At 42.0% G+C, this 22,990-nt stretch overlaps 1 protein-coding gene across 1 annotated transcript; it reads left to right on the top strand.

The window, feature by feature from the left end:
• The first annotated feature begins 386 nt into the window (after window positions 1-386).
• On the top strand, window positions 387-22,827 carry dpy19l1l (dpy-19-like 1, like (H. sapiens)). The gene is made up of 22 exons (XM_020103439.2): window positions 387-753; window positions 1,112-1,136; window positions 1,232-1,319; window positions 3,865-4,002; window positions 4,660-4,780; window positions 7,360-7,453; window positions 7,649-7,706; window positions 9,031-9,122; window positions 10,069-10,168; window positions 11,190-11,267; window positions 12,632-12,718; window positions 13,237-13,296; window positions 14,017-14,097; window positions 14,241-14,342; window positions 15,104-15,175; window positions 16,076-16,155; window positions 16,275-16,299; window positions 18,008-18,127; window positions 18,257-18,431; window positions 18,861-18,960; window positions 19,330-19,455; window positions 19,620-22,827. Exons 1-22 carry the CDS (start codon window positions 531-533, stop codon window positions 19,789-19,791), a joined length of 2,217 nt encoding a protein of 738 aa, XP_019958998.2. The 5' UTR covers window positions 387-530; the 3' UTR covers window positions 19,792-22,827.
• Window positions 22,828-22,990: the final 163 nt, after the last annotated feature.

Genomic DNA, 22,990 nt, shown 5'->3' on the forward strand with positions numbered 1-22,990 from the left:
GACTCTGTTTACTCCTGAAACTCCTGAAAGTGTTTTGTCGACTGAAATACTTCACCCACCTCTCCATCATAGTGGTAATTTTAATTTTCCTGTGAACTATCCCCTTTAATTTGCGCGTGTTTTCTTCATCTGCAGTGTGTGACTTCTCTCGGCCACCGTATCGCACATTATTAAATTTTTTTTGTTTGCATTTATTATTACACACAGAATTAAAGCATGATGCTAAATTGCACATTTACTTTTTTTTGACTGATTTATTTTATCATCCCGAATGTCGTGGTACCCACTGGTTACCGTCACCATGGTTACCGCTGGAAGCCCCGTGCAGCGCGGCACCAGCTTGCAGCCGCGGCAAACGGCCGACAGGGGGCGCAGCGTGATCGGGTGTCGCTGCTACCGGGGAGAACCGGGGGCAGATCCGAGGAGCGGACCCGAGCCACCGCGGGGCTGCTCAGCTGCGCTCACACCGCCCACTGGTGCCTCCTCCGGGGTTTTTCTTCGTCCCCGCTCGGCTCGTTCCCCGGAGAACCATGGTGGCTAAGAGCAGAAAACAGACCGGGAGGAGTCCGGCGACCCCGGCTGACCGCGACAGGAACCCGCTCGCGTCGCCCCCCGGTAAAGGCGGCGGCAGGCGGCCGGGCAGGGAGGGCAAAGCGTTCCCCGGCTCTCACCCCAACGGGCTCTCCGGCATCGGACACAAGCTCGGGCTGAGTCCCTCGGCGCTGGCGAAGCTGGGGATCACCCTCCTCCTCGGTAAGTTGTGCAGGCGTTAGCCAGTTAGCCGCTAAAGCTAGCGTCGTCCTCACGTTCCATCCCGTAGCATTAGCGCTAAATTAAGTTATCGCCGCCGTGGATCTGCGGGCTAACGTTAGCTCACCGGAGCCGTGTAGCTGCAGCGGTTAGCCTCCTGTTGTTCGTTCGAACCCCTTTGAAGCGGCCGCCGCGGCTCGTGCAGCTCCACACGTGTTAACAGGTTTTTTTTTTTTCTGGTAAAGTTGAAGCTAACGTTGTTGTGGTGGTTTCTCCTCCATCACTTTGCACCAGGATGCAAAACAATCAAGTGGTGTTCTGAGTTTTTTTTTAAAATGTTTTATTGTCTCTGTGTCCACAGCGGCTCTGTCCGGGTTTCTGCACTGGTGAGTTCGTCGTGTCTTCACTGTGTGTTGTGTTGTTGCTGCTCCATCGCTTTGTGTTCACACGTGAGCTCACGCTGCCCTCCCTCCATGTTCAGGCACCATCTCTCTCAGCTGTTCGAGAATGACAGACACTTCTCTCACCTGTCGAACCTGGAGAAGGAGATGGCTTTCAGGACAGAGATGGTAAAAATACAAACTTTATTGTTTTATAATTGTCTTCTTTGAGGAGGATTCGTGAAGAGTGTTACGAGGCTGACGTTGATTGGTATAATTGCAAGAGCATAGTATTTATATTTCTAGACCACTTTACAAGGAGCAGTTCAGGGTTTAGTATCTTGCCCAAGGACACTACGTCTTGCAGACTGGGATCAAACAGCTGGACCTCTGGTTTAAGGACGACCGCTCTCACCCCTGAGCCACAGCCGCCCTTTAAAGAATAGCTTCACATCCTCACCTCCAAGGGGGTTATGTTTCCACCCCCCGTCTGTTTAACGATATAGTACAATGACGCGGTGTGCGTCATGAGCCCTTTTAGTTTTGGTGTGAATGCAAGAAGTTTTTTGACATTTTCACTGATTTCTCATGGAATCATTTCTGGATCCAGATGAAAAAGAACAGGCACATTAATCATTGATCATTTGTGTGCAACTTAGTGCAGCTTGATTGGATTTTTAGCGGACCCTCGGGCCTTTGGTGGCGGCACGGCTCTTCTGAGTGTCATTCCAGTTTAAGTCTGTGTTCAAATAATAATAATCCTGTGCTCGTTTGATGATTGTAGCAGCTTTTGTTTGATTGCAGTTGTTTCCCCTCGTGCGTACAGGCCGTCGAGAGATCACTTCAGTGTTGGGGGACATAAACCCACAGTTCTCACTCTGTGCAATAGCTTATTCCAGAGTTTATCTGCAGCTCATGTGACGCTTCAGAAGTTTTAGGTTACAGAAGTAAAGTGGATATCTTCCAAAGTTACAGTCTGTGAAATATTCCCTCTGCCACAGCTCAGCATGAAATCGAGCTAATTTGCCTTTAAAAATACTGAAAGTTTGTTAGATTTCCTCATCTGCACAGAAACGTCCTGTTGGCTTCAGATAAACACAAGGACGTTTTTTATTGAAGACGGATTCTAGAGGGTTTCTGTCCCCCTTCACTTGCATGATCAGATAATAGTGAGATGCATGCATTCTGAAAGAACAAGACATCACTGTGTAAGCATATGTAACCATTAGAGCCCAAACCATTAACTGATAAGCCGAATGACAAATTTATCTACAGGTAATTTCATCATCAATCATTTTACTTAGGTAAAGCACAAACATTCCCTGGCCGCTCTCAGAGGAAATTATGCGGCGAACGATTCGCTTTATTCAGACATTTTGTCGACCAAATGATAAATCGATTTAATAAAGAGAGAAACAGGCACATTATTGATTTAAAACAAGCATGAGTTGTGTTCAACTAGATTGCCCAGCTGGGAATGAAGGAAGTAATGTCAGCTTTTGAAATGTGGTTTATAGATGAGCATGGAACAGAGTGATGAGAAACTGTAGATCCTCTGGCAGCAGTTTTAAACGTGGCAGTGGATTATTTTTTCTGAAGCCAGACGCTGGAATTGCACCAGAAAAATGACGTCTGCATGAACTAACCGAACATGTAAAACAAAGTAGAACGAGGTAGAACTCGGACCTTTGAGTTCGCTGGGTGGTAGATTGCACCACATAAGGGAACACAGCCGTTGTATGTCAACTGCACGGGATTAAGGGTCGACCATACTTTCCTTGTTCTGTGTCAGCTGAGAGTCGAGTAGTCGTCCTGGTCACGCTTGGTTCCATTCACAATAAAATGAGCGTCTGCATCGATGGCGTCCAACCCACGTCTACATGATCCCACATTCCATCAGATATCTTGTACCAGGAACGTACAACACATACAGTTAAGCAAGGTCACAAATTTTAAGATGCATGTGAACGTCTGCATAGGTGCGTGTCCTAACTGACATGGGTGGGTGATGACATTCACGTCTTAGGGCCACAGTGGACGTGGGAGCTTTGAATTCACCTTTCGGATCAGCGTCAGGGACAGAGGGAACATTTGCAAGGCAGAGTTCGTATGTGACCAAGTGCTGCGTCTCTGCATCATCTGCACAATCAGAGAAAATCATACGTTCCTCCCACAGCATTACGAACGTGACTCGCTCTTCAGATCTGACGTCGGTTTTCAAAATGTGCAAGTCATCGACAGGCGTCTAGTTTCTGAGTTTGTCTCTCACTTTCTGTCTTGGACACTGCAGAGCAGCTGCACAAGGTCAGAAACTCAGAATCTGCAAAGACTCGCGATTTTAATGTCACACTTTTTTTTTTTTACAACAGTAACTGTGTAAAAGCTGCTGAAGCTTGACGCGCTCCCCGAGCTTCATGCCCTTTTTAGAGATGACACTGAAGGTGACAGTTTAATCGTTTGCAAACAGAATATTTTTCTTGCTCCGTTCCCACTGTGTTGGAGCAGATGGGCTGTGTTACTCCCTCCTGTGTCTTCAGGCTGAGCTGTCTGAGTAGAGTTATATTCAAGGTCTGTCTCTATGTATCACTCTGCGGTGTGTCTCCCTTTCCCCTCCTTCACTCTGACTTGACATTTCTCTTTCTAAAAATCTCCACCCAACAATCCTCTCCCTCATATTGACTTTTATTGAGGTTATGAGTTTAATCTGTCGTTTGTACTTTCTCTTTGACTCCAGGGCCTGTACTATTCCTATTATAAAACCATCATCGAGGCTCCCTCCTTTCTGGATGGTCTCCACATGGTCATGAACGATCGGCTGACAGAGTACCCCCTGGTTATCAACACGCTGAAGAGATTTAATCTCTACCCAGAGGTAATGTTCACACGATATTCGTATCATTTGTAGGGTGGTAGCATTACTCATGATATTCCTTAAAAGCTCAGATTTTAGGTTCAAAATTTTAATTTCTGTTGTTTCTTGAAAACGGTTTCAAGCTCTAATGTTCTGCACACTTTCCTCAAACTGTCCATTGCAGCAGCTCCTCTTTTCAGCCACTGGAGCGAGGACGCAAATAAAACATTTGCTTCTGATGGCAAAGCAGACAAACCTGTTATTACATCTCCTACTGTCTCATTAAGTAGAGTAGTGTAGGAAACATCCATGTTCTGTAGCAGCTTCTCATTAACTCAATGACAGGCTATAATTAAACTCGCTGTTGTCTGCAGCAGGGTGTAAACTAATGACTCAGTTAATGACACTCTCTGCTTCTTCTGTATAGTTTAAAATTGGTTTCACACTGATTTATTTCGGTCCTTCACTGAAGCCAGGTGAACTACAGCAGAAGCCACAAAGATATTCAGAAGAGATCATCATTTTCACCTCAGGGAAGTCGTCAGGAAAAGTAAACAACTTGTAGAGGACAACAAAGTGTCTCCACTCCTCAGAGGAAACGGGACAGAAAGGTCCTTTCAGACGTGCTGTTTGAACAGGTTTTTCACCGATTGTCCTTCCTCCGTCTCTTCTCCTCAGGTGGTCCTGGCCAGCTGGTACCGCATGTACACAAGTGTGATGGGCTACTTTGGGATTCCCACGAAGATGTGCTGGTCCATCAACAGAGGAGAAGGACTCACGCCCGTGGACAGCTGCGAAGGTACACACGCTGTCGCCATGGAGCTCTGACACTCAATCTGTTACAGACAGTTGGTTGAAATGCTGTGATATCTGCATTACACAAGAATATAGTATCACAGTAATGACCCAGAGCTACACTGACATTTAAAATACTCACTCTGACTAATCTTCACAAGCTTTGATGATTTTCTTCACTCATGGACAGATGCAGTTAAAAAGTCTCTTGAGGAGCAGTTCAGAGAAAATGTATAAATTTATAAGGAGAGAACTGACGGAAGGAGGAAGCTCTAAAGATTCCCGCTGAAGCGTTTTTGCTCAATGAAATTAATTTTGGGGAAAATGCTTCTTTGCGTTCTTGACATTCAAACCACTTGTTTGTCAGTTCACAATTTGGCTGCAGCCAGATGAGCTAGCTTAGCTTAACATGACAACTGGAAACAACCTGTCCTGACTCTGTCCAGAAGGTAAATAAGAAACCTGCTCTCCAGCACTTGTGATCAGATCTTTAGTGACAGATTCATATTAAGTCAGAACGAGGCCAACTTCTGACTAATGAACACATTAAATGTTAAAGCTGAATCTGTTACCACAAGAAGTGTAAGACCAATAACAAATCCTGGCTGTACAGTGGTTTATGTACCAGACTGTCTTGTCGTCGCTGTGAGGTCAATCAGTGGAGTTTTAATACGATAAGTCGGCCAAGATTCGTATTCTCTAAAGAGTTAAACTATTTATATAAAAGTTTTAGGAAACCAGCAGATACTGTGAAGTATCTGTGAACATGAAATAATATTTAGGATGAAAATTAATTGATTATTTAGAATTATGCCAAAAAAAAAAAATTTAGATTAATTAACTGACTCAGCATTTTAGTGCCATTGTCAGTAAAAAATAAAAACATGTATTAACATAGAAGGACTCATGAAATCATGTCAGGCATTGTTTGACATTTAGGAATCAAATCACAGCAAAAACAAATAGCAGAACAACAGGTCTAACACCGCAGCAGTAAGAGAAACACAATATGATTTTTGTAGCCCAGAGGGCAAGAAGAATAAACGCAGGTGTAGTTTCTTTTCCTCCATATTAGTAAATCTGACAGTTTACAAAGGAAAGCATTTGTCAGCTTTCTTTGTTGAGCTGAAATCTCTGTTTGTCTCATTAGTAGAGTGAAGCAGCGCCGGGTCAACGTACACAGGTTTATTCACTGTGTTTACACAAACATGTCACAAGCTGCCGTGCATACGAGCGAACAGTCCCACTGACAGAGTGGAGAGGTTTATATTTTCAGGCCGAGCTGTTGTTGGATCACGTTTCCACACTCCGTTGTTTTCTCCCAGTGATTTTCAGTCACATCCTGGTGATGAAACAGCTTTTTATAATTTCAACACGTTCCGGAGTATCTTGTTAGTCATTACAGTCTCATCAATCTGTTCTGTGTACCTGCTAATTTTGCTGCCGGCGCTGCTGAAAGCAAATTATTCAGCGGTGCTGGAAATACAGTTTCATTCAGGGTGAGAAGCAAAAACGTGCTTTCAGCCACCTGTTAAAATTCAGGAACCCATATTTTCTGCGTCGCAACTCAACGTGTGATTATTCGGTGTAGTATATTTTTATATCTTCTGTTATTTGAAGCTGGTCAAAGGGAACATGTTCTTTAACACTTCCCCAGATGTGAAATAAAATCGAGGTCTTTTACGATCCCTCGCCTTTTTTGCGGAAACGATCCTTTCGCCTGAAGTCTTCTTATTACAGTGTACATTGTGTGGCAACGCTCTGCTTTATATTTTAGAATGTATTTGGTTTTATGTCGTGAGTAAGTGCATTGTTAAACATTATTAGACCCTTGACAGTAGTTTATGTTTAAGTATTTGCATGAAAGGTCCAACAATATTATACAGAAAAGCACAAATACTGTATACATATACACAGGTTATATATGTTAGAAACACGTATTTTTATTCCTTTAGGTTTTTTGTTTTTGTATTTTTTCTCAATTGTGTCTGAAAATAACAAGAAGCAACAGAAAACCTCAGGGGATCAGGGTATTTGGTTTATTATAGCAGCCAGGAGCTTTGCAGAATTACTGCTTCTTTCATGGGCTATTTTTGCTCTGACCTCACTTCAACAAGTTGGAGTGCTTCAAATGATTCAGCACCCAAGATCCAAGAGGTGCAGTGTGAAGGAGACTTGACCCTTTCCACATCATTAAAGAAAACTGAAGGTCTAGGAGGATTCAGAAGTGTTGTGAACACAGTTTCCTCTCTTCTGTGTTGATCAGAACTTTTACACTTAATAAAAAATAACTGACATCTTCATCTTCGGTCCAAAACCAAAAGATTTTCTGTCTGTGCCAATGAAAAACAGAGAAAAGCTTAAAATTCTCAAAATTGAGAAGCAGAATTTTTGTGCATTTTGGTTTATACACTATGAAACAATTATCTAACTATTTGGCAAATCATTCTTCCATTGACAAATCAAATGATCAATCTTTGTACTTGTGACAGACTCGGAGAGTTCTTCTCTCCATCAGTAAACCCTGATTATGAAAAAGGCTCAACACACTCTCTGTCTCTCTGTTTGTGTTGTGCACATTAGGGATGGGGGATCCAGCGTATTTCTACGTGGCCTGTGTGTTCGTGCTGAACGGTTTGATGATGAGCCTGTTCTTCATCTACGGCGCCTACCTCAGGTAACTCCGCTCGGTTCTGTCATGCTCTGATGCTGGAGGAGAGTTTTTAACGGTGCATCTCACCTGTCAGCTGTCGAACCTTAACAAAAAAGAAACTGTTCTGTGGTTTGTCTCCTGGATTTGACCGATCCGATGAAGGATGACCTTTCTGAATCTGTCTGCTTCTCTTCTCACTCTCCATTTTCTCCCTCCCAGTGGCAGTCGGCTGGGCGGCGTTGTTACCACCATGTGTTTCTTCTTCAATCACGGCGAAGTGAGTGCTGCCCTTGCCCCTCTTTACTATCATTGCCAGTGAGTCAGGATTTGAATGCTGAAGCTTTGTAGCTCAGTGCGAGCCTCTCTGGGTCTAAGCTTCTGAAATGTGTAAAACTAAGAATTAAAAAAAGGCTCTCGGAGGAGCAGAGGGTGGTTAATAGGAGCTCATTTCATTTCCCTCAAAGGAGCTTAGAGTTGTTTTGGGCTGGCACTCACAGCCGAGTCCCTCCACCCACCTCCTTTTCTCCAGTTTCCGCCAGAACAAATTGTGAGTCTCTATTTTTCCGGATCAATACGCCGACATTTCAACACACTGTGTTTTTCAGTCCTGTCAAACATCCTGTTCACCTCTTTTCATCAGTGGTTTGTGGCGTTTCAGCAGCAGCTGAAATGTTTTTTCTTTGAGGAAGTTATGGGCTGGTTATGTGTTCTGAGGTGAGATAATACTGACGTGCTAAGTGTTTTATTGCATATAAATAGTGATGGAGAACTTGATCAAGTGCTAAAGACATTTCTCTTAATGCAGAGTCCAATACTGATATACTACTGCAGAGCCCGGCCGATATTATTATTTGGGGGCAGATGCCAATATCAATATTAGCAAGTCAAGTGTTTCCTGCTACATCGTCCAATATATTCAGTGTATTCTTAGAAATGTCAACTATTTGTAATATGTCGTCATCACACTCTTGAGACTTGATATTTTACAGCTTAGCCATACTTTTTTATTATAAACAACTAATAAACACAGATACTGTCTCATAATAGGTTTGTGTGCTCTCTTCAACCTCTTTCCTGTTCTCAACCAAACAACAGCCACATGTAATTGTTTCCTCTTATAAAGTGGCCAAAGAGCAGCTTTGCCAAATGAGTGGGACGAGGTGGACAAAACACAGCAGAGTACAATAACAACCAAAAAAGATCAGTTGAGGCTCTGCTCAGTAGACCTCTACACTGAATATCATGTGCTGCGTGTAGATGTAATGAAACCTGCTAACAAACAATATAATAAAACTTTGGACTAAAACATCTGGCAGATAGATATATATGCAAGTCCTGGGAGAATCTACCAGCAGCAGTAACAATTGGTCAGTAAATTGTTTTGTCCAAATGGTAGAAAAGCTTTCACAGTCTCTGTTGCATATGTGAATTCTGCTATCCGACATATGGCAGAGGTCTTACATTAGAAGCTCGCAGACTGTGTGTCACTTCCATAGGAACTGCAGAGGAAATGCATCATTGCTCAGTGAAGCTCACCCGCCGCGATGCTTCGGTTTGCTTTTAAACATGTTTTCTTTTTTTTTGTTTGTGTTCGTAATCAGAGCACTCGTGTGATGTGGACTCCGCCACTGAGGGAGAGTTTTGCTTACCCCTTCTTAGTCCTGCAGATGCTTCTTCTCACCTACATCCTACGGTAAACTCACATTCAGTCTCAAGCAAGTTTGCACATAAACCACTGGATGGATGGTCATGAAACTTGGTGGAAGGATGGGTCAGGGAATTTTGGTTGTGGATCCCGATTGGGGGGGGGGGTGCAGATCTAAGATTTTCTCAGAATATTAGATGGATCTTTATGAATAAAATTGGAAGGGGAGGGTGACGTGAGGGGTGTTCAGCTGCAACATGAAATGTTAACACTAGATATCACAAAATTCTACACACTGTACCTTTAAGGAAGTGTTGGGCCTCGGTTTCTTTGGTTTTAACATAAATTTAAAAGCTTAATCAGCGACGGCCCATTACATCTATTGCTCTACTAATCTGAATCTAACAATGTTTATATGTTAAATACACAAATATATGCATTTTGATTGAGAAATGTGATGTTGTCAAAAAGCATTTGTATTTCTTTCATCCTCTCACCCTGTTGAACTATAAATGTGTGAAACAACCAGCGCGGCGATAATCAGAAAGCTGTTTCCTTGTGACATTAAAGCAGAACAGGCTACAGACACATTTTAACAGTTTGACCTTTGTGTGGTAATAACTGTGCTGAAGCAGAGCGGGCTTGTGTTGTCGACTAGATTGTGCACAGACGCAGCCTCTTTGTTGAGCTGAAGCACTTGTCACAGATTAGTCTCACTGCACGTCAGAGAGTGGACGCCACCTTGTGTTGTGTGAGCTCAGTCAACAGTCAACTACATTCAGTTTAATGGAGAATGAAGCCTGTGCCGTGTTTCTCAGTACATAACCAGGTGTTTGTAGTACCTTCAAGAGTGAAATTGAAAGTGTGTGTGTATTCTCAGGTGTCTTTATGCGCCTTCGCTAATCTTTCATATACACACACACTCTCACCACTCCATTTCTGTATTGTTTATCTATTTTTCTCCCTCCTCTCGTTGTGTCTCTTCTCTCCACAGGACACGGAACCTGAGCCGGGCAGCCATGGTCGCTCTAGGCGTCTCCAATTTGTGCTTCATGCTGCCTTGGCAGTTTGCCCAGTTTGTGCTGCTCACTCAGGTAAACAAGAGTGCAGGAGAAACATTGAGAGAGAGAGAGAGAGAATGTGGTCGGACAGGAGATTAGAGAGAATAGAGACTTGGAGCGAGAACAGGGTTCTGGCAAGGAAGCAAAGAGTTCAGAAGATGGAAGAGGTAGGAAAGGAGGGGACGGAGAGAGGTGACATTACGAGAACGCATCATTTCCATCCTCATTTGATCAAAGTGCTCCAAACATGCATTAGAAAAAGATATATTTAAGTTATAAAGTGGGATATTTGACACAGTTGGAAGGGCACATTCTCTCAGACAGGCGAGGTAAAGAGAGAAATGGTGAGTGAGAGAGCGTAGGCTGGCAGACAGAAGAGCCGGAGAACAAACGGGTCACTGCTGCGAGCATCTGTGCTCGGCAACAGTTTTGCCCGAGCTGTTGACGGCCCCCTCAGGGCACAGCTGCTGTCAGTGCAGGCGTTTTAAAAAGAGGCGACTTATTTAACAGCTGTTCCATCTTTGTTTTATTTTACTCAGCGGCTAATTTAACTCTTGAGCCTCATCCACTGTGTGTGTGTGAACCAGCCTGAGGACACAAAGCTGTACGTCCACCCTCACTGCACTGTTTATAAAGATGGACGACAATGATAACACCTGGTGGCTGGCTTCAGTGTAGGTTATAAACGCTGCCTTCTCCATGTTAGTAGATGGGACGTGGAACAAACCAAATAAAATCACAACAACGCCGTGTCAACACAACAAATGGCGTCAAATGGCAGATCCTGTAACTTAGATGTTTTGGCTTCATTTCTGGATAGTGGAAGACGTGTCCTCCATCTTTATAAACAGTCTATAGATTCTCAATAATATTTCTTTAGCCAGTTTGACTGAAACAGGTATGATATTGTATTAATAGCTCTTTGAAAGTTTAACTTTATCGTATCAGGTCTCGTATCAAGGAATTTTTACTCTGTTCCCTTTTTGCTGATACTGGATATTTTCTTGCTTATTTTCTCACATTATTGATTCTGTTTTTTGTGTTTTACTTTCAGGTGGCTTCTCTGTTTGCTTCGTACATCCTGGGTTACCTGGGTCCCACCAAGATGCAGTCCATCCTGGTCACTCATATGGTACAGTTCACCTCATCACAGTGTTTCATAGCTTGTTTGAATATTTTTTGGGGTCACTGGTGCATCAGGCACTGGCACTGTGAAACAAAAATTTAGGAATGCAGGAAAGAAACTATGCAAATTACCAATGTGTGCAGGTGAAATACAAAGAAAAATAGCTGCACGTTATTTTTTTTGCATCAGCATAAATGAAAAGTCTTTCCGGTCGCTGCTGCCCTCGGAGGTGTAATGCGTTCTGCCTCACTTCTTATCTCACTTGGTTCCTCGGCTGGAAGAATTTCACATGAGCCGAGAGGACGACGCCAGCAGAGACGGGGATGACTGTCTTTATTATTAACTGTGCTACTGAGCGTGCACCACTGGCTTTTCACCATTAAAGAGGGATGATATGTGGGCAGGTCGGACACTGCCAAGGACAGAAGTTTATAATCTTTGTGTCGGTGTGTGTGTGTGTGTGTGTTTTATTCCGGCTGCTCGTCCTTCTCCACATTCTTTCTCCGCTAATCCCCCAGCGTGCCCGGCTGTTAGCCAGGGCTTGTGTGCTCGGCAGATAAGGAGAAGTCCCTTTGTGGTAAGATGGTAAGATTTGTGTCAGGAGAAGACATATGGTTCTGCATAATTTAGAGAGCTTGGCGACTTCAGCTTTGCATGTGTGTCTGTGTATGTTTTTTGAAGCACAGAATACAGACACAAAACCAAGGGTGTGTCCTCTGCGACCTACAGCGTTGTTGAGCCTGTGCAGATTAAGTGAATGTTTAAAATTTAGATTTTCCCCTCAATCAATCAAGAACATGAGTTTCATTTGCAGCCCAAATCAATAAGAACATTGGTTGACCGTTAATTTTCCATTAATTAATATATGTATCTTTTCAGCCCTACAAACATTAGCCCTTTTCCACCGCCCCACTGTCGAATATAATTCAGAGGGCGCATTATTCCACTCTTCACTGTGGGATTAAGCATCAGAAAGTGAATTTAATGGGATTATTTTCTGCGAGTGGCTGCGTATTCAAACTTTAATGCACTGGTTTTAAATCTCTGGAGTGTTTTCAGCAGCACTGTCGCACAGAAAGACTCATTGTTGACGGTTAATACGATCTGATTCCCAGACCACCCTCCTGCTGTAGAGACACAGAGATGTTGTTATTTGTAGGCAGTGAGAATGAAGCTGTGTGAATCACAGGAAACCTACAGAAGCTGACTGTGCCCCTGAGCCTGCAGCCAAGCTTGTGTGTGGAGCATTGTTTCTAATTACACAGACAGATCCTGCACATGGAGCGACTGGAAACACCAGCTACTGTCGCTGTGCACAGTCACACTGTGAAGAATAACACCTCCTTCTTGTCACCACCTCCCTCCCACAGATCACACTCAGTGTCTGCTTTATCCTGATGTTTGGTAACTCCATGCTGCTCACATCCTTCTACGCCTCCTCACTCGTCTCCATCTGGGTGAGTTGCACCTGAAAGTCTGATCCGCTGAACTGCATGACCAATTGTTGAATGTCATCAGATGACATTTACCGACAAGACCAAACAAGTTAGTTGACCGCATTTGTTCAAGTTAATTCATAACAGGAGGAAATGGGCTGAGGTTAGGACAAGCAGTGATTGGAATCAGCTGTTTTGTTTGGTCTGTGGTAATGCTGGTTGCAGTTTTCTTTCTGAAACTGGAAAAGTAAAAGTAATTGAGCTGTGGTAACGAAAGACCTGCTGCTGGACAGAATCTGAAGCCTCCGCTGCTGCGCAATCAGCTGATGACCTGACTATTCAGAGTTCAGTGAAGCTCAACTCAGTACGCAGAACCATGAACTTTAGTTTCCATCGTGAACGAGCTATTGTTGTGATCAACAGTGTCACGATTGTGAAGGCAATTATTTCTGGAATTATTTAATAGACATGATTGAGAAGATGTATGTATTCAACATTTCTGGAGTTTTACTTTCTGCCTCGGTGATTTTGTTTTTCAGGCAATCATTGCACTGAGGGATCAATTTGCTAAGGTTTTCAAACCTGGCATCATCATCTGGGTACGTAGGATTCACTGCTGCCTTGTTTTTGCTCCACTTACTATACTTTTAATATTCGTCCATGATGAATGGTGTTCTTATTATATATTTATATTTGTTTACTGTGAGAAGGAAAACAATGAACGATAGATAATGAACAAAAATGTCAGAAAATAAGTAAAACAACAATATCAATATGATCTGTGCGCTTTCAGTTCATCATTGAATTGATTGTGTCTGTTACTACTCAAAGCTGTCCCTGTATATTATTACTCTACATCTGCCTCCTCTGATTAGAAATTCATCTGTATTATTGATATAGTTTTACGTTTAATCCATGTACCCATTCATCTCGTTTGATCCAGCAGAAATAACTTCTGCTTCTCGTGGTTTAACATTTAACTTTGCCACACAAATAATCAAATGTGATTAAAAAGGAGCCATCTCATATTAAATATTTGAATTCAGTATCACCTGTGTGGAACATCTGCTATTGAAAATGCAGCATTCATTTCAAACTCCTGTCTGTTAGTTAGGTTACATTAGCCAGCTCCTTTTTAAATGAACTAAAGCTAAACGAGGTAAGATAATTGACGTGGCTGAATTTGCTCTGAGCTTCTTTGGCTTCCTCACCACCCCACAGCACCGCAAGACTTTGATTCTAGGTTCCTCTCTGAGGCTCAAGTGTGTGTTTGTGTGTACGCGTCAACCTGTCAGTGTGCATCTTCTCTTCCTCCTCAGGTCATGCAGGGTCTGGCGTGGGTCGGCTCCACAGTTCTCCTCAAATTCATGTTGTCCACAGTCCTCGGTGCCTCTGATGACGTAAGTGACAGTAACTTTACACTGAATCCACTTATTTTGTGCCTCTGAGCCGGAGGCAGCTACAGGTAATATGTTCTTTAGGTTGTCTGTCATATTTGTGAATGGTTTGTTATGAATAACAAATATCTGGTTTTCTTTTCCAGGCTCACATCAGTGGACTGATCAAGTCTAAGTTCACCAGCTACAAAGACTTCCACACTCTGATGTACACGTGTGCTGCAGAGTTTGACTTCATGGAGTTGGAGGTGAGGTTTCCTTTGACCAGAATCTAGCTCTGCATCAGAGTTACACATTTATCTTCTTTGAGTCAAAGCAGCAGGAAATGCTGATAACTAAAGCGCTGTGTACCCTGAAGTCCTGTTCACTGATAAAAAGTCTCAGGTCGTCTGCTCTGAAAAAAAAAACTTAAGCTTTCAAAATGTCACAGTCTCCTGTGAAGATATAAAGATCTACCTGCTGTTTTGTATCAGAGTGTGGAGAGACTCAGATCTGTGCTCTGAATTTAAACTTCATGACAAAGCTGTTGTCTCTTTCTGTCTCACCGAACTTCACGAGACACGTTAACACTTACGACAATACTCTGAATAAAACACTGCCTTGTTTTCCCTGTTATTATTATTATTGCAGTACTCTGACCTTGGGCGCATGATGTGTCTTAATTGCATCTTAAAGTCTTATTCGTATTTTGTAACATCGACCTACGACAGTTACTTACTGCTTGACCACACGTGATCTGGGTTAGAGTGTGAACAAGATGGAAAGCTAACGAGTAAATGAAGCTTTTGCAAAATTAGAAAGAAAACACTCAAAAGGGTAAAAGGCAATATCGTGCATTTAACTATTTCTGGAGGGGCGAATGTTGTGGATGCTATTTTGAATGCTGTATCAGCAGATCATACTGGAATCCTGATTAGAGTAATGTCCCATTAATAATAATGTTAATAGTCAGATTATTGATGTCCATGTAAACCTAACCTCTGCGTCTCTGTCTTTCTCTCCCCTTCAGACGCCTCTACGCTACCTAAAAACATTGCTGCTACCCATCAACATGCTGGTGGTTGCTCTCATTGCCGGGAGGGTGAGTCCTCCCAAGGGTTTTGCACCATATGTCGGGAATAGGCGAGACTTTGGTTCATTTTAGAAGAAGAACAAATCTGACAAGAAGTGTGTGTGTAAACTCCAGAACGTCTAGTTTCAAGGCATCCTGAGGACTTTAAAGAGAGAGCAGATGTGTGAACTGAATCCTCATCACCAGCAGTGTTATCTTTTATTGAAACGCTGCAGAAAAATAAATATAAATCTTCAGAGAAGTCAGAGCATTCTGCTTGTAACCTGAGAGACCAGAACAGGGGCAAAATAACATTCCTCTCAGACGCTTGTAAAGTTTTGAGAAATAATTGAACAACAAACAGTAAACAACGTCCTGACCAACCTCCAACTGCTGGATCTAGAAAGAGGCCTTTTAAATATGGGTTATACTCTTTAATTTCAGAAAAGAGCAGTTGTCTTGCTTGTTGTCTTATGTGTATGCTTTTAGAAAACAAGTACAGGGAGATTTATTCCCTGTATCTATTTTCATCAGTGAGGGAAGATTAAATGACAGAAACACCTCTGCGTAATGCAGTTTGGTTCAACAGCGCCAAACTACATCCTTCAAAATGACAGTACTGTTGAATCAAGTTAAACAGCTTTCCATTGAAACTGAACACTGACACGTCATGAAGGTAAGATCTCCTGCTGAGTGTGTAGGTGTGTAGGATTTGGATTAGACGGCTTCAGTTCCCGCCAGATGTACCTAATAAACTGCCACAGACTGAATGTTAGGGGGGAACAAACTGCATGTCGTCTAATCTCATTATGCCTTGCCCACGCTAAGCTAAGAATACACGAGTCAGTTTGACAAAGAATGGCAGCCAATACACGAGCCAGCTGAAAGAGGTGTTTCATTCCATCAATTTTGACACCCTGTCCTCTTTAGACGTGCCAGGATGTAGTCCGGTTCCTGAGGGGCGGCGGCAAGGCGCCTGGCAAGAGTGACGATGTTGACGAAGGTGCAGGGTGAGTGACGCGATGATTTACATTAATTTAGCAACAGAATGAAATTGTGAAACAGAAGTGATTTTGAAAAAATTTTACCGTTGCAGAGTTTAAATATTTCTGTCTCTTCTGTGTTGCAGGTCTGACATTTCTGCAAAAGGAGAGGTGAGGAAAAAAAATAAAACATTTCACATCCTCTATTATTGTTAAGTTTACTCACAAACATCTTGGCAACAGCTCGGTGTGAACTTTCAGGCATTTTTACAGACTTGTTCCACTTTTCTAAACCTATTTTTATTTCATTAGATTCTTTCAGGGCATTTGCGTCTGCTCAGTTACCACAGCCCTGAGTGGTTTTCATCCCTTTTCTCATTACTAAGAAATGAAAGGCAGCTTCTCTTCTGCTATGAAATCTCACGGTGCCCCTTTTGTCCAGCTGCTTCATGTCATTTTCTTTAATATCCCTCCCAGGGCAGGGAAACGTTCTGATGTCCCTCCACCCGTGTGTGTGTGTGTGTTTGTGTGTGTGCGTTTTGAAGCTTCCTGAGTTTCCCAGATAATTGCTTTAATGTTTCTGTGGCTCGATGAGAAACTCTCCGGGGGGCGTTCTCGCTGATCACAGGAGAAACGGTGTTAAAAGCATCACGCACATGTCATTACACACAGCTTGTTCAGAAAAGCTTTTAGATCCACTTAAGAAAGCTTCTCTTACAATTTCATTGTAAACTCGGGCTGTCGGCTTCTAGAACATTACGAGTTGAAATAATTCAGAATAGAAAATATAACATATTAATGCATCCGACGTAGCACTGTGTTAAAATTCACAGCAACAAACTGCTGCAGTGAAGCTGCTGCATTTTGCATCAGTGAACTGCTCTTTGTCTCAATCCATGATTTTTTCCATCTGTGGTTTCGAAAACTAACTATTTCTTCACATTACATCACACACGGTTTGATGTCATAATTGTCCGTTCAGCGTGGCTCACATGTTTTCTTTATTTTCATCGAGAACAGGGAAAACATTGGGTCAGGCAGAGAATGGATTGATGAAATTGAAAATATAATTTGGGAATTAATATTTAATTTTGCCCACTGGCTGTTTGAATTTCAAAAAAAGAAACCTGTTATTGATTCAACTGCGTAAATTTGTCTTACATACATATTTTAGTCTGCATGACTTGAGGAAATGATGAAATCAGTTTTCACAACGCATGGTGACTTTCTCAAAGGTGAACAATTTCCATCCCAAATGTAATTTGGTTTGTATGGATGTAAAATAAGATATCCTGTACGTTTTCAATGTAAATTCCCTGTGGAGGTTTGAACCACTGTTCTTTTGTTGACACGTCATGTGCATTCAGCTGTAAATGTGAACTGCAGATGGTTGTCCTGTCTCTTTTTGCAAATGTCTTATGAGGAAAGAAATGCAATAAACATCTGAAACTCGAAACTGAAATAAAACTCCCCAGAGCACTTTTAATATTTGAGCTGAACTCAGTGAGTGTTTGATGAATTACTAAACGAAGATTGTTATCGATTTAATTTCAATTGACTCATCTTTTCATCATTACCCAAAGGAATAAGAGTCAGTTTCGAGTGAATTAAAATCAACTTTCACTCTCAAACATATCTTATACTGTATATACCTTGTTTTATCAGAGATCAGTGATGCAGTAATGTAAAATTACATTAAAGAAACGTTAATCTCGTTGTCCTCTCACGTCTTGGTTGGAGTTCTGTTCTTTGTTTAACTGTTGTGTTCAAAGTTACTGGTAGATATGTGTTGTTTAAAAAGATGTCCAATTTTGTTATTTTCTCTGCACCTTCTTGTCACTTCTGATGACTGACTGTTTGTGGATGTGTCCCCCTCCAGCTGGTGTACCACAGCCTGCAGCTGCTGGCGTTTGCCGCCCTGGCCGTCCTCATCATGCGCCTGAAGCTCTTCCTCACACCTCACATGTGCATCATGGCCTCGCTCATCTGTTCCAGACAGGTCTGTCTCTCACCTCGTAGAGAGTGACCCAGAAAACACTGTGTATTTGCTTTAATGCAGTTGTTAGTTGTTTTGGTCTCATCCATGTTTGACCTGTAAAGAGAGATTACCTCTCTGTCCGTGTTTCAGGTGTTTGGCTGGATCGGGGAGAAATTTAAGCACCAGATCTTGGTGTTTGCTGTCATGGCTGTCATGGCCGTACAGGGAGTGGCTAACCTGCAGGCCCAGTGGGGGATCATCGGAGAGTTCAGCAACCTGCCGCAGGAGGAGCTGCTGGACTGGATCCAGGACAACACCCTTCCTGGTAGGTTTTCTTTCTTTCATTAAAGATACAGGTCGAGTATCATGAGTTGTCATATGTAGGAACACACATGATGCACAGTGTAAAGAGCTGCACTAAAGAGCTGCGGCAACATCTGCTGAACTGAGCAGTTTACAGCTCAGTTTGTTTTGTGTGACGCTCTGCTGTTAATTTGCACTGCATACAAATCTCCCTTTTTCTTTGTAAATTGGAATGAGCGCTGTGAAGCTGTTGAATCCTGTCTTACACTTCAGAGAACCCAAGAAGTCACACCCTGTCAGCATTAATGACTGTCAATCACAAACTGTAGGAAACGCTCGTTTGAACCTAAACCAGGAAGTAATAATAATACAAGATGGAAGGAAACTTCAACAACTGGTGACAGAGCTGATTAAAAGACACCTATTAAATGTAGTTTTTTCTGTGACACAGATTCCGTGTTTGCGGGAGCGATGCCCACCATGGCCAGTGTGAAGCTGTCCACAGGCCGTCCCATCGTCAACCATCCCCACTATGAAGACGCTGGTCTGAGGTCAGTGGAGTTTACGTCTGAGAAACAGAAATGTGTATTGCATGTATTGTATTGTTAATATGCAGCACAGACAGAACAACAAGTTAACACTGGCCAGATTCAATCTTAAAATCCAATCAAGACGTAATTTGATCATTTCTTTTGATAATAACTGTGTTTTTACAAACTTGCTCGTTGCTTCATATAATAAGTATAAATTTAAATATGTGAAATAATCTAAAAATACTAAGTCTGGGCTGTGAGACCATTTACAAGTTTTTTAAACTTCTTCGATCTGTAATATTTCACCTAAACGTTCATGATTTGTCTGCTGCGTAAAAGCTCTTCTCTTGTTCATTGTAGTGTTGTTGTTGTTTTTTGTTCTCGCAGGGAAAGAACCATGCTGGTGTACTCCATGTACAGCCGCATGTCCGGAGAAACAGTGAAGAGAAATCTAATGCAGCTGGGAGTGGACTTCTTCGTCCTGGAGGATTCCTGGTGCACCAGACGAACCAGGTAACACGACACCTGGCAGTGACTCTCACAGTGGATCCCTGTTTCCTCTCACATTTGGATTCTGCTGCTTCTATCCAGAGAGAATGCCAAAGAGGAAACGTGAAGACGTTGCTAGACAAATAGTTTCTCTTTCTGATGAACTCTTTTCTTCTCTCTTCATCCAGGCCTGGATGCAGCATGCCAGAGATCTGGGACGTTGAGGATGCGCAAAACGTTGGTAAAATTCCCCTCTGCACCCACATTTCCAGGAACTCAAGACCCCACTTCACCACAGTGTTTTCCAATGACATTTACAAAGTTCTCAAAGTCCCCAAAGTCACCAAAGAGCTCAGATAACACTGTCGGATGGACTGATCCAGCACCAAACTACTTCTTTCCACCTCTTCTACTCTTTCGGGGTTTTTTTGTCAGTCACTGCTGTTGCTGCTTTTTAATTCCAAAAACTCAAACCCCCACAGCTCCCCTTTTATCGGAGAGAGCTGTGATTCACTGAGCGGTGGACTGATAATAGGTTGGATGTTCCTAAATAATCTGCCATGATTGACCTTGTGCTTCTCAGTATTTGTTTCTGCCACATCTTTGTTATCCAGCGACGTTCCCATAATGCTGCAGTTGGTGCCCAAGTAAAAGCCAATAGGTGTTAAAGCTCTTTTGCTTTAATTCTGTTACACAACGTCATTTATTTTCAGAGATGCTGTTAAACATCATTGTTGTTTTTTTTTTTAATACCACTCAAAGCAACACTGTAACTTTTTTTTTACGTAGAATCAGCCCATTGAAGTGAGATTGATGTTTCAGTGACTGTGAATATAACTGTAGATCAGTTCAAAAGACTCAGAAGTTTTTAAAAACCAGAGTTTATCTCCAATATTCTGCAGGAAACCTTTAAAATATGAAGAATTCTAAACAGTTTGGTGGATTTGTTAAAGCCGCCACTCCTCTGGTTCAGAAAGCCGAGGATCATGGGTAATATCCACCATATTCAGTTGTGTTTTCAGTTCAGTGAGGGAGTCCCAGTTCCACTCAATACATTGATAGACTTTGTTTTTTTTCCTCATGAAAACCACTTCATCGTTTGGACCAGAGCCCAACAGAATCAGTCACCTTGTGTGCCTGCAGATGGCGCTGTTGCTCAGTAAAAGTTACTTAGTGTTGCTTTAAGAAGTACATTTTGTCTCGCAGGACCAATCCGTGATGTCCACATACTGTGAAGCAATACCCTTTGCAAACTTGACAAAAGCTTCTATTGTTATGCACAGTGTTAAACTCTGATAAGATTTTCATTTTCCTTTCTGTAATTTATTTTGTGTGAATATTTTTATGCAAACTTCAACACGTTGAGACGTTTTTTTTCCCCCGAAGCAAACAGTGTTTTCAGACTCGTGTGAAACAGGTGAAAATTCTATTCAAGCATTATTTTTGTACTCATTGGATCCAAGTTGATTTCAATCAAGAACCTTTTGTGCAAACGTTCAGTTCTTAATTCAGTCATAAACTGGCAGAAAGAGTTTTTATGGTAAAGTGGCTTTAAGTTAACTGTGCCCTGTACCAACCTTTTTGTAAATACCCAAACAGCTGTTTTGTACAATACTGATGTTTGGCCTTTAAAAGGTTCTTTGTGTTTGTTGAATTATTGTTAATTGCCAAAGGAAGTTTTGTTATCAAAAGGCGGGTATTTTATTCTGGCACTGTAGCAGATGAACAATGTGCTTTTTGAGAACCATCAGTGTGTGAGTTCTGTAACAGCCAATCCAAACTACTTTACTGTAGCAGTGACTTTATGTACATGGTAGCACTTGTTGATTCCCTCGCTGGTTTGGACCACGATAATGATTCTTCAGTATTTTAAGAGAAATGGCTTTGTTAAAGGGAGAGTTTGAATCGACGCCTGTATGTTGAATATGAAGCTTCATCCAGAAGGCTATCAGTTTAGCATAAAGATTGGAAATGGGGAAACAGTTAGCTTGGTGCTGTCCAAAGGTTTAAAATTAAACCTCTAACTCTCACTGATTAACATGTTCCATCTCCTCCTGTTTAATCTGGTTCCACACAAATCAACACATGATCACTGAGAAGCTTGTGGTTCAGAGGGTGCGTTGGGGGGGGGGGGGTCGCACTAGACCATCTCATTGCCGTTTAATTTCTTTCATGTGCTTGTAATCAGGTTTGGACACAAAAATTAAATGCCTGTCGGGTTTGGAAAGAAAATCGGGGCCCGAGCCTTCTCATTAAACTCTTAGCAAGAAAACAAACGAGCATATACAGAATTTGTTGAACCACCAGGTTTTGTTATTATCAGATTCACTGAACAATTTAAATTGCAGTCACTCATCTGTATTTCTTTCTCTTCCTCTCACATGAACTGACTTTTCTTTGCCCTCAAAACTTGGTGCCATATTTCAGAGGGAGAGTAGCAGATGTGAAGCTGCGAAGCTTTACAGAACACAGGAACTTTTTTATATCACAAATTCTATGGATGCACAGAATGAGTTAACTTTCATCAGATTTGTATTTGATAGACTGCAACAGTCTTTGTCTTCACAGAAGTAGTTCCTCGTTTTGGGAAATAAGACTCATTTGTCTTTTTAGCCAAGCATTAGATGAAAAGGTTGATGTCACTCATGCCTGGACGGTGAATACGAAGCTGCAGCCAGCAGTGGAGGTATCTGAGATTAGCATGTAGACAAAAGTCAGTGGGGAAACAGGGATTCTGTCTCCATCTGGCTTCCTACAAAAATACATGCAAGTGTAAAATCCACAAGTTGGCTTGGACTGTAAATGTGTTTCCTAAACGTTGAGCTATTTCTTTAACAGAGACGAGCTTCCATGTTGAAGGAACAAGGATTCTTCTTTCTCCTGCAGGTGCTTGAATGTAAACTGCTGCTGCAGACTCAGTTTACTCAGCATGCCCTTCACTATAATTTGTTTTTCATTTCTTTAAAAAGGCTTATTCACAGGTTTGTAACTGACATAATTTTGGTACGACACTGTATAGATGGTTTTATTGATTAAGCATCAGAGTGAGATGAGAGAACAAATAAGATTAGTGAAACTACACGTTAAAACAAAACAAATGTCACATTTAAAAAAGAGCTTCTCAGTGAGCGGCTGAACAAAACATTTAGTCCTTTAGATCATGTGCATTGGATTTCAGATCTGTGTCTTTATGTAAAGCTCATATGAGGACTGAAGATTTGAAAGTGTAGAAGTGATCTTGTGTGCCCATTTTTAAGGAGTGGTGCCGTGCGTGTCACACTTCCAGAAACACTTTGACGTAAGTAGTTGATTCCTGTTGTGTTTCGAATGTCTTTTATAATATTTGTCTATTTTGTCTGTATTTTAAAAAAATAAAATAAAACATTTGCATCAACAGTGAAGATTTTTTGTCTTTAATGGATAAAAGGACTAGATGATGCGAGCATCATAATCAAGAAGCACCACTCACATATGAGCTGCATGAATTACAGCAAGTGGATGAAGTGGTGCTGGTGGAGGGTGGAGAGAACCCAGGCTGCTGAAATTAATCTGTAGAGAG

Source organism: Paralichthys olivaceus, chromosome 13 (assembly GCF_024713975.1).
Source record: "Paralichthys olivaceus isolate ysfri-2021 chromosome 13, ASM2471397v2, whole genome shotgun sequence".
Taxonomy (NCBI): domain Eukaryota; kingdom Metazoa; phylum Chordata; class Actinopteri; order Pleuronectiformes; family Paralichthyidae; genus Paralichthys; species Paralichthys olivaceus.